Here is a 17,716-nt window from a genome sequence, read left to right on the forward strand (position 1 = left end):
TTGTCTGACATACTAATGATCTATTTTTCTCCACGTTCACTCGATCCATGAATTAAAACGTTCATGCGTTCCATACTGGACAAACGAGGACTAACCAGTAATCAGCACACTATTCGAGCTGTTTGATTGTCCCTTCTTCGGGATTCCTTCGCAGAAAAGGAAGCCATTAATTTCTAATTCATTAATTGTCTACCTTGATAGCTGTTCAGAAGTGTGTCAAACTATTTAGTTTTTTACTCAACTTCTAGTCCTATTAATTATGCATTAATTATATGCTGACATGTTCTCCAAAGAGATAGAAATGAAATTTAAGCTCGATTTATCCTTGAATTTTATATATTTAATAACCAAAGGAGGATTTCAAGATAATCAACTCAGAAAAGACTCGAATTTTTTCAGACCTATGATTTGAAATTATTATTCCAAGATTGCAGATCTTTCATCTCCCCAATCTCTTTCGAACCTCGCTTCTCCACGACTTTGGAACATACACCTGCGAGGAAGTAAGCGCATTCCACCCAACAAAATCCCAAAAAAAGCCACGCAATCTGCTGGATCTAACGAATGCATAGCGTGCATTTACCAGGACTACGTGCATTCATCTGCATAGGCTACATTCATCTCAACAGAGTAATTACCTCGCACCTGTACCTCAACGATCAACCGCTTCAATCACAGAATGTTCAATTTCAAAAGCGAATAAGCACGAGCCTGATTGAGCAATCAGAGAGAAAATGCTGTTCATCGATGAAGAGATAAAGAGAACCCAAATGAGTGAAAATAATTCGACCTTACTTCAAATCACTTTCATTCTTGACACTTTGGTGATCCCAGGGTTTTATTAATAAGAACACTCAATCTTCCTTTCAGCTGAAGATTCTAATATTTTAGAATATTTCTAGCACTCTGTTTCAAATGTATTCGGGACAATTACGAAAGACACAGGAATGCTTTCGACTTCTCTGGAATTCTTTCTATCATCAGTCAATATCCTCGACGATCCACTAATTAGCAAATATTTATAATTCACGTACTTAGTGACAGGAGAAGTGAAAGCCCATATGTGGTCGGGAAGATAAACGAAGAAAGAGACATGGGTCTGAGCTGAGGGAAGCTAATGAGTGTTCTTCACCTGACTCAGACTTTCGTTTGGCGGATTCTGCATATCGATGTTTTTAATTCTTAATCTAGAGGTTCGATGACCGACTGCGAGCCATTCACTCATTGCAGGCAATGACAGCATCGATTTCTATGGAGGTATGCTACCGATTATGAGTTTTGATACTGATTCTTTTCGTCAGTCAAGCGAAGTCAAGTGTCTTTTTTTCCTGTGAAGTATCTGTACCACACGCAAGGTCTTTCACGAGATTTAGATATTCTAATTTTTGCTCTAGAGACAGAGTATCGCCTTTCTATTCATATAATTGCGAAAGTAAAGCTCATTGTGTTATGTAGTTTTATTAGTAATATAATTTAATGGAACTTTATTATAGTTGTAGAAGAGTAATATTATTACTTAGACTATTAGTAAAAAGTTTAGAACGATCTACTAAATTGAGAAAAATAACAAAAATAGTTTCTTAAGCTACACAATTCTAATTATCCATTTACTTATCAATTTCTACGTATAAATATCTCATGCCTCGTAAAAAAGGAAACCAAATTTTTTGCTTACTTTCCTTTCATCTACTGAACGATAAAACCATTCAAATTGTAAAGTATAAAGCGTATTTAACACTGATCTGATTAAGTTGCAGCAATGTAACAGGAGGAAACTACCTTGAATCGAAATAAATCATAGAATTATGCATCAAAGGAATATAAGATCAATAAAATAAGAATTTTTCTAACTTCAAATCACAGCCTTTCATAAATTTGAAAGTAGAAATATTTCCGTGTGGCTATGTTTTATGTAAGGAAAGGTAACAAAGATAGAGATTTCACAGGAATCTCTAGAAAAACTTGCTTTAGTAGAATGGATTACTTTAAAAACCTATGACCATTAAATAAACACACTTTATTATATTCAATGAATAGTGTAAACCTCTGAAATGCTGGACCACTTTTCACGTACTTATTTCAATAAAAAATACAATCTTTCGAAAGGAAAACAACTACATGTGTAGGTGCCTTAACGATGTCTCTAAGATCCACGCATTTTGGTTTGCAAATGAGTAGCTCCTTGCAATAGGATGCGCAACGAATGAAAGTAGGATGCTCATGTTGCAGAACATCGTTCTATAGAGCGAAAATCCATTAAATCCACTTACTTTGGCGTGGACGTAGGCACGAGTGGACATTGCGTCGCACCTGAGAATGCGAACGCATCCTCTGCGTTCGTACAATTCAATTAAAACAGAGATGAAACACTTTTGCGATAGTGGGAGGTGTTATGAATAATGCAAACCCTGATAAATTTCATAAGTTTGAAACAGAGTCGATGACACCAGTGATGAAAGCAGAGACAAGCATTAAATCCAAGGTTTTCTGGACTTACTATTAGATTGAGGATGCAAATACTAGATTATACTACTGTATAATCTAACCTACTAAATTTTTCTTTGTACCTTTTTGCATACAGAAAGTTTCTATAAATGCATACAAATCTGCAGTCTGCTTATTACATATCGTTCCAATCTTCCTCTTGTGAAAAATAGCCACAAGGTGGTCCTTAGAGGGGCCCAAGAAAAAAATGGGGCAGTTTTCCAATTGCACAACACCTGCAGGCCCAATGCACTTCGTTATGCAACCAGGAGCTGCAGGATGTTGCACAAAGAGAGACTTCTTTCTAAAGTGTTTAAGTATCTTCGACTTCTTGGGCCATTTTAACAGAATTAAATCACAACTAAGACACGCTGTGCCTCTTAGTTCCGTTTCGAAACTTCCGCTATTTCGAGGCTAACAGCTACTAAATGTTAACTCGGCGAGATGCGATTGCTCGCTCGCGAGCAAAGTCTGCTCCAGAATCCTACGCGAAGGATAACAGCGAATCGTTGCAGTTTTCTCGGGTCACTGATTTACCTCGATCCACCCGTGTACAGTTACAGCCTTTCTACAAAAAGTCTAAATCTAAAACCACTAAAAGCTCGACAGTTTTCAGTTGGCTCGATTTTAATAAGTCATGCACGAATAACTGTAACCCCATTTTAGAAGATATGTCTGCGCTGCACAAAACAGAGCATAATCTACTTCAAACGATTTTATCGCTCTATAAGATGTATGGTACATGAAATATCCAGTGCGCTGCTTAATTAGATCTTCAGGCAAAATATTCAATCGGGCATTAACTATTGAATTTCTACAACTACTTTTCAGATTTCTTTTCGCCTAGCTAGTTCACAGAATTTCACTCTTAATAGGGAATTTTGTTAGGTTTATTAAAAATTTGGATATTTCTCTGTCAGTTCATCTAATAACTTTCACATTCTTAATTCTGGGGTAATTTATAATTATATCTTGCATTCCCATATCCTCCATCTATAAATTGCACCACTTTTAAGAAACAGTTCTACTTCTTTTGCAATAAAATGTTTTTGTAATAATGTTTAGATCTTTGCAGATATCTGTTTAAGTATCAAATAATTACTCAATAATGTGTCTCTGTGTATCTGCTGCAACTTTGTTTCGAATAGTTGAAACTCGCTCGAACATTTTGCACGAATCGATTACATAATTTTTATGTAACTTAAGTTAGGAAAAAAGGAGCGTTTCGAGAACCGCTAGAAAAGGAAGTATCGACTGCGAATTATATGCGATCCACTCGTTACGAATTTCCTTACACATTCTCCAGGAAGTCGGTATTTATACGAAATGTCGTGAAAAGAATTCACGTTTCACGAACGAACGGTGTGTTCTGAGTGAGGCGAAGTTTCGAAACCGCTGTGAAGTATGTAAAATATGCACAAACGCCTTTTTTAACGACTCTAACACAAGGTTACTTTATTGGGCGTGAAAAGAGAGGAAGTTTTTAGTCCGAGTCAGTAATAAATTATTAATATAAATGCTGAGGCACTTGGGTAAAATTCTGGATATGTATTGACTCTAATCTTAATGATAAATCAGGATTGTATAAGTAAGTTAAGGAATATTTTTTCTTGAAAATCTGATACAAAAATATGTCTGCAATTTGCTTTACTTCGATGCAGTGTCTCCAAATTCTTATAAAAAGACAATCAAGTTAATCAAGTCAAACCTGTCCACTTGGATTCTTTTTCACGGCGTATAATTTATCTAATTTGCATGCAGACAACTGAAAATATATTCTACACGATGTTTCATTAATTTTCTCATAAATCTCTCGAAGAGCTATAGCAGTCTGTTCACTAATTTTAGAGGAAGCTATTCGCGCCAGTGAAGTCGTCAACTCGAAAGAACAGTTTCAAATTATGCGTGCACTTGCACAAATTGCACGTGACGAGGTAATGCTGCGTTGTTCGACCACACTACAGGAGTTATTACATCGAAATTTATCGCCCATAGAACGGGGACTGCAAGGTCTAAGGCCCAAGGCACTGTGAAAGAATTCCGTACACACGATTTGCATACAGAAATTTTGAATTGCAAATTTGGAAACAGTTCATTTCAAGCATCGAATTGTCCTATGATTTTTCTGCTTTCTATGATTTAATTCTATGATTATTATTGATGGAATTTTTCTACACGTTCAGAAGGTTCACCGACTAACAGTTGCTTTCTACTGAACGCAATTAGCGCGTTCCTTACGCCACGAATCGCAATCAACGACGTGATCGCGTTAGCAAAGATATCGACAAGCAAGTTTTCGCGACGTGGATCGCTTCCGGGATCGCCATTAAAATGATCCGCGAATTCATTTAGGATCGTGCAATCAGACGATGCGACGATGAAAATAAACTCGAGGGAGAAACCTATTGTATATTAATTAAACTGGATCGTGTCTGACATGTTTATTAGAATGAAAGTGAAGCCTCATAAGGGAAGAGAGTTTCTTTTAAGACTGAAGAAAAGTCTGAAAAATTGTCGATATTTGAGCTCCTGTAACTTTATGAAAAAAAATCGTACGGTAGTCAGTCTGGTCTCATTTTTAAGAGCAAAGCCTCTACTTTTTAGTTCCTGAATTGAATTTCTTGAGAAAAATTTGCGTACTCGACTACAGGCCGCGAAAAAGAAGGTTGTTTTGTCTAAAATATATTCCAAATTCAATCGACTCTCAGGAGGGGGATAAATTTTTTTCACGACTCATTTTGCAGTGGATTTCAAGTATGAAGCCTCCCCATTCGAATGAGACCAGAACGAATGGTCTAAGATTTTTTTTCGCTGAGTTATCACATCTTGAATAAAAAGTGTCGCTTTAACATCACAATGACTGGATGATCCAGGTACCCTAAAAATGGCCAATCTCTGAGCTGCTATAACTCTGCGAAAAAAAATCGTACGATAGCGAGCCTGGTCTCATTTAAAAGAGTAAAGCCTCTACTTTATCATCCCTGAATTGAATTTTCTCAGAAAAATTTTTCTACTCAGTCACAAGCCGCGAAAGAGAAGGTTGTTTTTCCCAAAATATATTCCGAATTCGGTTAACTCTCAGGAGCGGCATAAATTTTTTTCGGGACTAATTCTGCACTAGATTTCAACTTTGAAGTCTTCCCTTTTGAATGAGACCAAAACGAAAGATCTACGATTTTTTTTCACCGAGTTATCGTGGTCTGAACGAAGAGTGTCACTTTAACATCAGAATGACTCGATAATCTAGGGACCCTAAAAATGGCCAATCTTTGAGCTTCTGTAACTTTGCAAAAAATAATCGTACGCCAGTGAGCCTGGTCTCATTTAAAAGAGTGAAGCCTCTACTTTATCATCCCTGAATTGAATTTTCTCAGAAAAATTTTTCTACTTAGTGACAAGCCGCGAAAGAGAAGGTTGTTTTTCCCAAAATATATTCCGAATTCGGTTGACTCTCAGGAGCGGGATAAATTTTTTTCGGGACTAATTCTGCACTAGATTTCAACTTTGAAGTCTTCCCTTTTGAATGAGACCAAAACGAAAGATCTACGATTTTTTTTCACCGAGTTATCGTGGTCTGAACGAAGAGTGTCACTTTAACATCAGAATGACTCGATAATCTAGGGACCCTAAAAATGGCCAATCTTTGAGCTTCTGTAACTTTGCAAAAAATAATCGTACGCCAGTGAGCCTGGTCTCATTTAAAAGAGTGAAGCCTCTACTTTATCATCCCTGAATTGAATTTTCTCAGAAAAATTTTTCTACTTAGTGACAAGCCGCGAAAGAGAAGGTTGTTTTTCCCAAAATATATTCCGAATTCGGTTGACTCTCAGGAGCGGGATAAATTTTTTTCGGGACTAATTCTGCACTAGATTTCAACTTTGAAGTCTTCCCTTTCGAATGAGACTAAAACGAAAGATCTACGATTTTTTTTCCCAGAGTTATCTCAGTTTGAATGAAAATTGGTCTGCCAGCAGTAGAGTAGTGCAAGATTTTTTCATTCAAATTGCGATAACTCAGTAAAAAAAAATCATAAATCACTCACTAAGATCTTGTTGGAAAGGGGAGGCTTCAGACTTGAAGTCCACTGCAAAACCAGTCCCAAAAAAAATTTGTCAAGTTCTCAAAAGTCCTCTGAACTTGAAAAAGATTCAGGCAGGAACAACCTCCACTTTCTCGTCCTGTAGGCGAGTAGACAAATTTTTTTGGAAAGATTCAATTTAGTGGCCATAAAATAGAAGCTATGCCCTTTAAAATGAGCCTAAGCTCACTGCTGTACGATTTTTTTTCGCGAAGTTACAGCAGCCCAAACATCGATAACTTTTCAATTCAAAATTAATGATCCTTTAATTTTGTACGAAGTATATTTTCGAAACATCTCAATCTAAAATTCAAATGCAAATCATAATTTTGACAAATTAATGTCTCAATCGAGATCTAAAAAATAGAATGTGTGTCTTCATAAAAGAGCAGTAAAGAAATTTAATCCCATCAAAACAAGAATGAGTCCAATACCAGTACCAGACTCCAGAATTAATGACCCAAAATTTTTGTCGCTAATATTTCAAAAATGGCGCGACAGGATTTACATAAAGAACTAAAATCAAGTTTCTTTCATTAGCATTACAGAAAACAGTGACTCAATCCTAATACTTTCGTTCCACCCTCCTACACACCCTCACAACAAGTAGCTTCACCCCTTCTCCATGCTTATGGGCGGAACTTCGTCCCCTCAACTCTTCATAAACGTATCCGGTCTCTGTTATAGGGAGACTTACGATCGATCAGCGATCACCTCAGTGACCAGGCACGTTTTACTTTCGCGACACGATGACTGCGTTTGTACTCTGGCAAACACGCCGCGCGGAATGCAAAAGCAAGAGGACGAGGAGAGGCTCTGCTGTCCCGTTGAAAATGTTTCCTTGATCGAGGCACGAGCCGCCGTTCCTCCTCGCTTCCTCTCGCTCCCTTCCGCCGATCTTCGAGCAACTCTGGTCGTCACGTATCGTAAAACGGCCGAGTAGATCGCCTTGGCCAAGCAGGAAAACAGTCTGATCTCATCTTGTAAATATGAACGTTCCTCTCTTGTTACCTCTCCCGAGAGCCACGGCTCGCATCAAATGCCGAAGATTCTATGAAAATGCCACCACTGTGCCTTGAAATAATCCGAGAGTAACGATCGGATCCCCTGTCTTCTATTATGTGTACATCGATCCCTGCTCGTTTGCTGAACGAGCGCGAGAAGGCTGGAAGACGGAAGTATTAAGCGCTGAGGGGCGTTCAGGCTTGGGCCAGTCGGGTTCAACTTCGGGGGAGATTATGCCACGTTTCTGGAGATTCTAGAACAGTATTTGATGCTGCAGAAATTCATTCTGAAAGCCTATTTAACTCTGTTTCGTTAGTATCACCTTACAAATATTATTGCTTTGGGTTCAATCGTTGCTGAAATATTCATTTGCATAACAATTTTTTCAAGTGTGAACGTGGCATTATCTTATGTCGAGTCCCAGATCTGAACGCACCTTTAAATCCTGACAGCTCGAGGATAAGCTTGAGATTCTTGGCATTTCAATCGAGAGTGTCTTACATTGTTGTAACACATTATTACTACAATACCTATTATGTCATCGTATTCACTGATGTTGAGATTCCTACTCGAGGTTGGATTTACAATATAAACATAACTCCTTCGCTATTCTCCTTCGTAAAAATTTTAGGTCCTCGACTAAACCCTCACAGAAGCAATGAATACTCAAGCAGGTGAGTTATTGGAGGCTTAATGAGATTTTACGTACACACAGTTAGAATAAATTCGTAATAGGAGGTAGGAAAGCGTGGTTTTTCCTGCATAGTGCATGGATGATAACTAAGGATCGTTAGATGAGACATACAAAAAAGGAAAGTTACGTAGTACCTATGATGCTTTCGTAAAACACGTGTCTCATTTAATCACGTATCCTTCAGTTCCCCTTCTTATTATACCTAGTACCTACACCTGACTTTCTGTATGCAAATGTTCGAAAAAGCAATTTCACGTGTAACTTGATTAACTCTGTTGTAAATCTCTCACTTTCCATCAAATGTTGAGAAAACACAGATGGACCGAGCGTTTCGTCACGAAATCGTTAGATTTATTTCTTAAGCCGTGACATAATTCTTCCCGCGGAAGGTTCAATAACACACGTATTTCTATTTCACTTCTGTCAGGTCAACGACCAAATAATATCCTGGTGAAATCTTCGAAGCATCTCTGTGCAGTATTTCAATTGCTCTGTGTAATTTTATACTGGTCTAATGGCTAACACGTTTCGCAGTTCTGGTACTCTGGTGCTTTTACTGTTACGACATATTAATTAAAGTGCAAATGACACGCTAATGGATCGAAAAATGGCTAGAAAATGGATGGGCATTGTGACACTAACGTTAAAGGATTTAGGAGAGATCTGAATGTTTAAAGAACTTTTAGCAGGAAACTCTGTTAGATAAAATACTATTTACATAAAGTTAATAAAAATATTATTAACAAAAGATAATGATTCACAATTGTTTGTACTGTGAATATTTTCCCCAAAAAGGTTCATACAAAAATAATGAACTATAATTCAGCTGGCTACTAGTAAACCTACTGGGTCAAAATTTGCTCCAAATCGCTTCAGTGGCTCGAAAGAAAATGGGTCATGAAGTTCGGCAATTTTCCACGTGAATTGATCTCATCGTCAATTGTGGGTTCCCTTAATTTGAACGCTAACTAGATCGTGATGTATGTTCCCCTGCCTAATTACACGCAACTTCGAAATAAATAAAAAACAAAGGCAGAAGAAGAGAAGTCCTGCGACAAATCGATCGAAGAACAGCTTCTAGCCAAAGACCACTGGTTTGCAACTCAAACTACCGTTCTACGTACCCCTTTCGAATCTTAAAAAGACGAAAGAGCGTGAGTGATATCGCAAAGGGGAACGCGAAAAAAGGAGAGGGGCAGAGATTCTTGGAAAAGGCACTCCAGGCTACGGTAATTCTTGTAAAATATTTCTAACGGAGTTCAACACCCACTTTGTTCCTTCCTACACAACAGGGGAACGAGCCTCGTGGAGGATGCGCCGACACGATGCCGATGACGGAAGAAGAGAAGTCATCGATCTTCCTTCATAAATACGGCCTGTAAGCCGCGGCTAGAAGAAACAGCGGCGAGGATGCTCGAGAAATACTCGCGAAACGACGTTCTAACGTTTCAGCAATACCTTAAGGACTGGACGACATTCTTTCGCTTTATCGACCATGACAGAGCTTATAATGATTATACGTTCCCTGTATGGCACGATCATCGTGATGTAATTTAGACTTCGAGGACTCTCGAAATATTGGAGTTCATGATGAAGGAACACCTTGTCGAGATAACAAACCTCTGTTTTGCCTCTACTCTTCATCACTATATGTATTGGAGAAGCTTAAGGTCTGCTAGCATGTCATTTAGATATGACAGAGAAGGTTCCATTGAATTATAGAGTGCCACTTATGGTGCAGTTTGAATCTTCTGAACTAGACTTCATTTATGATAAGTTATGGTCAAAAAATGTTGCTGTGAAGGATCTAGATTTTTTGAGTATTCTTTAGCAGCGAAAAAAATTGCTTTTTTTCGTAGTTTAATTCAGCTTTACGCTATTTAGAATACGTAAATGTATCGAGAGAATGGTCCACTGAATATTCTATCATCGCCAAGGCGGAAGCGTCTGGTACTACTTATACCAATTAAACATAAAATGATGAAGGATGTTAAGAGTGGTAAAAGTGTAACTTCATTAGTCGAGAAATATGATACAAGGAAGTCAATAACTATGGACATTAAAAAGTGGACGAGTTAGTTATTTACAGCGGATAAACCTGAGTACTTCTGTTAACTGATAACGTTTAATGACAATAAAAACAAGAATTGTAAATATACTCTTTTAAGCACAACAAAAATGACACATTACTGCCTGATCCTATTGTATATTAAGAAGCTCCGAAACTGAATAAAAAGTTGAATGAAAATGCAAATGTTGTGCAAGTAGTGTTAGCTATTCATAGGAAAAATGTATATACTTCTTGAAAATATTTACTCGATTACTTTGTTCGCATGACAAATCATTGTTTCAGTACGGTATATCGACCTACTTGTGAAATGGATTTTACTTTTACGGGTTCGTGGTTTGCTGATGCTTTATCTTTAATAGATTCTTAGTTAAGATCTCCTGCTTCGATTAAGTTTACAGGTTCTGAACGATACAACTTAGATTATGGATCAATGTTTTGTCATACTTTCTTATTTCAGTACGAGAAACTTCTTTCATGAATTTCATTTGGCCTTAAAACCTGGTTTAATTGTCTATTCAAACTTCCTCCAGTATATAATTTCAAGAAATTTCTCGTAGTTTCCAATTTTTTATTTATAAAAGAACAATCTACTACCAGCTACAACTAATTCCAAGATAACTCCTAGATTTCTCCGTTCAGCCTCCTGACTTCAATTCACTCAAAAATCCGCTTCCCAAAAAATGTAGAAAAAATGATTAAAAAATGAACCCCAAAAGAGAGTCGAGTCGCAGAAGAAAATACAGACTATCAAACGCTCTTTTCCATCGAGAGGTATCAGGGTACCCGTGGGACTGCAAGTGGAGATCGGTATACCCACGTGCAAAGATGAAAAGTGGCAGAACAATGCGTTCCGAAAGGTTACATGCAAATCGAACGCGGTCGAGCAGAGCGCGCGAACGTGTGCGCCTTGACGCAATTGACGAGTGAAAGAGAGAAGACGAAAGGAGCCTTATAATGCAAAGTGTAACGGCAGGTAGAGCCGCAGAAAAATTCGACCCGATAACCACAGGAATATCAATGAACCGGTCGCATTCTCCGGTTACGAATGGTCGTTTGTTGCAACACGCGGGTGAACGTAATTTGGGTTGCTCGTTCGCGATGTGACTGCTGAAACAAACGAGCAGGCCCGCCTGTTTGCTCCGAGCATGTTAACCGTAATGAATGGACGCCATTAGTGCCCCTTGCACCACCGAAAATTGCTGCCGCCGACTTTATCACTGTGGTCAGTGAAATTGTCGATTATTATTGCTCACGGCCGAATATATTGGATTGTTATTACACGTATCGTTGAACTTTCAACGAGATCTCTTGTATTCACCGTGCATGAAATTTTGACAAACAAGAGGCTTCGAAAAATGCTGTGGATATAATTAGAGGAAGGAGAGTTATTAACGAAAATTCTTTGGGAACTTGTATCTTTTCAATGTATAATTATAAATTTTAGAGGGTGATTCTAGACACTAAAATAAGTGGAAAATCAAGAGTGACGAAAATGCGTTTGAGGCTTCGTTTCGGAATTATTGATTGTCGGGAAGGAGCCTAACAGAGATGTGAAATGTGTCTGACTTGGGAGTTATTCTACTGTCGATACGCAGTAGCCAGGTCAGATACAGTGAAGTCAGTAGAATAAGCCCCGAGGCAGACACAGAAATTAGTAGAATAAGTCCCGAGTCAGACACAGGGAAATCAGTAGAATATCCTACGAGTCATGTACATCGAAATCAGTAGAATAAGTCTGAAATTAGACACGTTTTACACGAGTGTTAGTTCTATTTTTATATACAGAATCACCCTTCCAAATTTCTGACACCTGTTGTCGAACATTCTATATGTATATCAATTTCACTACACTTCAGTTTTAATGTTATATTATTTATATCTCTGACTACTTTCATTTATTTAAATTCCAGACATAATTCAATAATTAAGCAGTATATTATCTCATATTTTAACTATCAGCAAGAAACACCTGTCCACTTTGTTCAAGATTTATATAAAAGACAGCTCAATAAAATATTGTAATGGTACCTGGCAAATTCCATGAATCGAATAGAAACGTGACGCTAGTTTATGGCCAATTTGAAATTGAAATGGGACGTACGGAATGTGTTACATCCTGCATTTGAAGATATTTCGCATATCATCGACACCTATATCCACAAATAATACCAGCTGCTATGTCCTTCTTACAACCACCACTCGTACCCAAGTGGGTGTATGTGCCTGCATTGTCAAAGATTTGTGATACTATGTGACGTGAATTTTAAACTGAACGACTCGGCTGCTGCGTGGATTATTGATGAGTATTCAAAGTCAACTAAAAATGATTTTTTGGAACATCAAAGTCGAACGCTAGCTGACCCACTCTGTTCCACGTATGAGGCTTTAGATGCCTTTTTCCATTCACTATGATAGAATTACAAAGCTAGATCAAACTATATACTTTTCAATATTCTGACTTTATCTCTTCACAAATTTCCTTATGTTCATGTTCAATTTTTTGTTTCACACGATTTGAATAATTATGGATTTCAATATTTGCATAGACACCTACTCAGACCTGTCTAAAAGATTGCTCATTTATCTCCCAGCACACCCTGTATATTCCGCGCCTTGTACAAGAACGAAACGCGACTAATGAATGAAAAAAGTCATCGAAGTTATGGTGTCGCGACCTCCTTTGCGCGGCACCGTTCGTTCTCCGCACTGGCGCAAAGGCTCGCGGGCATTTTTCGTCCTCCCGTCAAACAAATTGCCGCCACGGAATGCAAACACCCTTTGCATCGTGAGAACAACGTCACGTGTATAGTCAGTAGCGATCCAGAATCGCAGGTGAAATGCGAGCACGAAGTGAAAGAAAGAGGAAAAAGGTCGGCGCCCAGCTTTCAAAGAGCAAATAATACAAAGTTCACCGATGAGAAATGTTCTTATCGTGTAATCGCAAGTCCGACCTGCGAAATATCGAGCGATAAGTTATGTTGGATAGGCGTTCTATCGTCGGAACGTCAGTATTCCTTTCACTCGAGCGGTTCTCAGTCGAAGGAGGGAAAGAAGAGAAGCCTGGGCGATTACAGTTAATGGAGAAGTGTCTTTACGCGGTAGAGAACACCTCGTCGTCTCGCGGTATACTTTTATCGTGACGCAATTCACCTGCTGCGTACACTTTCCTGGACCAGCGGCATGCAAGCGACAGTGTTAACCACATGAAACAGACTCACCGGTCAGGTGTCGTTGCTTTTGTTCCAGAATGATCTCTCCTAGGTAGCAGACGCCCTTTGTTGGTAACGAGACTCCGATCTCGTTTACGGTCTTCATGTTTGTTAGATAGACGCTGTTGACAGAAGGGGAAGGGGATTAAGCGGTGTTGATTGACTTTTGGGATTAGCTGTGAGAATAAATTGTAAATAATCCCTCTTTTTCTGCTGCTGATTTTAAGGAATTGTGAGGTAACTATGGGTACGCTTTATGAGAGTATTTTTTATCAGAGAATGTAAATAAACTCACCATTTTTTCCATTTCCAGTTTAGGCTCTCTGATTTGTAGTGTACAATGCTTTTTAAGCCAGTATCGTTACCCAGTATCAACACGGGCTCGCTTCTACTGTCATTTTCTACCAATGATTCCATTTCTTCGTACACTATGGTTGCTTGGATGTCTTGTGGAAATTCGATGTGAACTAGCAATAGTCTATAAAAAAAAAATACACATTAGTTGAAGAAAATTTTTAAATGTATTCTGTAACCCTTACCTGTGATACGACCTGGGATCGCCTGTAATTAATTTCAGACAACCACCTCCCTCGAAAGAAAACCGATCACAAAATTCAAAGCAGTTTACATCGACCAATGGCAATTTATTTTCAATATTCACAACCTTTCCGAATATTCTAATAATATGTTTTGTTGTTTCGTAAATATATTCTGTGACTGCCTTTGAACATTCGCTTCTATCATCTTTGGTTTTCGGCTCAGGAATGTCTGGAACGCGCGTAAATTTCAAATGCGGCATAGGCACAGAAATCTGAGGCTTTTGCATGGTTAAATTATAGAACGATTTTTCTTTTACTATGCTCTTGCCTTCTTCAATGAGCATTTCCAATTGCGCCTGTAAATAATTTAATTTTTAATTACACTACCAATAACTAAGTACATTGTAGCGTTTAAATAATTACACTTACTTCGCCACAGCGATAATACGAACTACCACTCCCGCGGCAGAAAGAAGTTCTGAACACCTCTCCTTCGTAAATAGGTACGTGAATATATAAATAAGGAAAAAGTTGCGCCCAAAATAAGGTTTCCAATTCTTGGAACGTTGCGGGACCGAAAAATTCATGCGTCCAACCTGGCGCAAAAATAGCGACAGACAATCCCTGCTGTCTTATTTTTTCCAAAGCCTGAAATTTATAATATTCGATTTAAAATCAATAAAAATGTTAATAAAATATAGAATAGCTATACGTACGAATGCTGAATTAAAGCCACCGCCACCTGGACAGCCTCTTCCCCAAACATCTACGCCTACGTAAATGTCTCGTATATCTCGATTGTGGTTCTTCGCAAGCGTACAACTATTTTCCAGTTTCGAAACAGTCCAGTTGTAATTCAGATAAATGCCATCACAATTTAAGAAATATTCTCTGGAATCACATAGACATATAAGTTTTAGAAACTTGAATAACTAAACGGATGAATAGTAAACTTACATGTTTGTATTATTTAACTCATTTTGCCATTTCAATTTCCCTTCATTAGTTACACTATCATACCATATAATTTCAGAATCTCTAATTTCTTCGTGAATACGTTCTGTCAGGTATTTCACAAAATATATTAAATTATTAACATGTTCACTGCTAATTTCATTTTCGACATTCAATAACCAGCCTTCAAACTTATAAAATTTTGCAACAAGGATGAGAGCTTCTGCAAACCTTCTCACTGTTTCCTGCGACTCGAGTATAGGCTCCAAAATACCTTGTTTTTCTGTAATTACAGTACCCAGTACTTTTACTCCATGATTATGCGCTGCATTGATCCATCCAAAAGGTGGTATAGTTACAAAATAATGACTGAAGTATACAAATATATCAATAACACTCCAGTGATAAAACAGATAAGAATCGTGAGATTTTGATCCATCTATAAATCTAAAACAAATAATTATATTACATATAATTTACTTAGTACATAAATAAGTAAAATACTACATATTTTATAAATATTACCTGTCTTCTAGGTAACCACCTTTCATGTCATGACACAGTAAAGTTCTAGGCTGTTCATCTCTATTGACTCTTTTCATGTATAACTTTTGACTATTTATTTCAGAGCCACTGTACACATAATCCGTTGATTCTCGTAGTTCCCTAATATGTGGCCAAGGGATTAAATTATTTATGCCACTGTAGAGCTCCTCTAAACTTTTGAAAGGCTGTGACTCCATGACTTCGGTGTTCATCTCCATGATTTGCACTGTGTCAGAGACAACATTGAAATAGTTTCATAGTAGTTCAATACAAAGGTTTCCCTTTCAACTTACTTCACTTGAAGAATTAGGACAATACAAAGAATCTGTCCAGATAGTGTTAACAAACGGAACTTGCATATCACTGGATGTGTAATATTATCTGACAGCTGCTAGTATGAATAACACAATCAGTACATTTATCTGCAATGCAATAGATAAAGCAATACTGCGCGTACTTGAATAATAATGTGATTACGTGGACTGTGACTAATGTTTACATAGTCCTGTAAAGTTACATTTTTTTAACCATAAAAATATTTGTTAGAAAAATATATACCTTTTGATATTTTGTCAGAAATTCACCATAACAGTGTCAAAAGCAAATATAGATAAGCAAACATCGTGACATTCAATATTTCACTTAGTATTCCAGCAAATAAACTCAATGTTTGAAAGTTTACTTAACCTTTCCTGGCCTTTCCTCAACATGTGTCGAATTAGTTTCGAGTTATGCTACTAGAGGCACTAACTTCAGCCTGGCTCCTTTTCTTTTCCCCCTCCCTTCGCGATCACAACTATCCCCTCTTTCTTTCATTCAAAATCTTTTTTCCATTCTTTTACTTATTTAGCTATCACTGATTCGAAAATTTAAAGAAATTCAAAAGAAAATACCGTTCTAATAAATATTGAATGCTTTTCTAACAAAATTTTGACTCTGGCTTTGATATTAAAGAAAGAAATTGTAAGAGACGCTGGACGCGAAGTTCACCCTTCAATGGTTGAAATGATACTAACTAGTGGCGCCAAGCGCGTCTATTTTCAAAATTTAAAGTAGGTGTAAGAATGTGAGATGAAGAGATTGGAGAACTGATAATAATAGAATTTCATATGGGCTAGTAATAAAAGTAAATGGGACGTAAAAAATATTCCAGAAAAAAAGTATCCATAAAAAAGAAGTTTAGATGAAAACTGAAAATATCCCAGAATAATACCACTTCGAAAAAAATTCCCTCTTACTTAATCTCTGAAGCAATTCCTAAATATTTTTAACGAAAAAAATGAATTCAAAACGCTAATTTACAAGGAAAGAAAGCTTCCTAAAAAACATGTGAAGTTTTCATTACAAAATTACTAAAAAGAAGGAAGAAACATGTTCTAAAAGGAATTTACATTTTGCTATAAATCTAGAAACGTGACGGCAATAGTAAAATCATGTGAATGTATCGCAAGATCTTCCTTTATTGAGTGTACACAACCCTCTTTAAGAAGACAGGAGATCCCACGGATTACGGTAGGGACACAACAGTATGTGGGGCGATTGGAAGACGTACGAGACCGTTACGTAAATGTAAACGTGAACGAAAAAACGAGCTGCCACGATGGTCCCGCGGTACGCCACTTTTACCATTCCTGCCGTTTCGTTCTTTCCTTTCGTCTCTTTACATGGGATATGTGTCTCGTGTGTTTCGTGTTCTCTAATTCGTAAGGACTTGTTACATATGAAACGACAATGCACGGATTGTCTACTCAGTTTTCATTTTCCATTAAAAACGACACAATTAAAAAATAGTCTTGATCGCTATGCCGCAATGGGTACAACACTCGTGATCATCCTGTTCCCTACTATGACTATTGTTAAAAGTAGCGCGAGCACAGGGCTTGCCGCGTTGCAGTTGTTCGTTCGAGTTCAACACTCGTCAACGAAAGTACAGTTAATGCGTCCGACGATCGAATTTAGTCGTTGCAAGAAGTGAACCCGAGCAGCGTTCTTCGAAACTCTTGCTCTATTGTATGCACTTAATTACGATTAACTAACGTTCGCAGAAGTTACAGCAATCTTGCCGATAGGATCGTTACCTTCCCTTAAGTATTGTAAAACTTTTAGACAAAGTTACCATTTTGGATGTATATATCA

The 17,716-nt window shown here is 37.6% G+C and overlaps 1 protein-coding gene across 1 annotated transcript in view; it reads right to left on the bottom strand.

Moving 5' to 3' along the window:
- Window positions 1–16,332, bottom strand: part of Engase (cytosolic endo-beta-N-acetylglucosaminidase) — a 29,369-nt gene extending 13,037 nt beyond the window's left edge. The window contains exons 1-9 of the mRNA XM_076385907.1: window positions 16,268–16,332; window positions 15,874–15,968; window positions 15,560–15,806; window positions 15,038–15,481; window positions 14,797–14,971; window positions 14,510–14,728; window positions 14,081–14,436; window positions 13,837–14,019; window positions 13,551–13,663 (exon numbers count right to left, since the gene is read on the bottom strand). Of these exons, the coding sequence (XP_076242022.1) occupies window positions 13,551–13,663; window positions 13,837–14,019; window positions 14,081–14,436; window positions 14,510–14,728; window positions 14,797–14,971; window positions 15,038–15,481; window positions 15,560–15,806; window position 15,874 (1,738 nt within the window). The 5' untranslated portion in view covers window positions 15,875–15,968; window positions 16,268–16,332. The remainder of the gene's footprint in view (window positions 1–13,550; window positions 13,664–13,836; window positions 14,020–14,080; window positions 14,437–14,509; window positions 14,729–14,796; window positions 14,972–15,037; window positions 15,482–15,559; window positions 15,807–15,873; window positions 15,969–16,267) is intronic.
- Window positions 16,333–17,716: the final 1,384 nt, after the last annotated feature.

This window comes from Calliopsis andreniformis, chromosome 2, assembly GCF_051401765.1.
Source record: "Calliopsis andreniformis isolate RMS-2024a chromosome 2, iyCalAndr_principal, whole genome shotgun sequence".
Lineage (NCBI taxonomy): Eukaryota > Metazoa > Arthropoda > Insecta > Hymenoptera > Andrenidae > Calliopsis > Calliopsis andreniformis.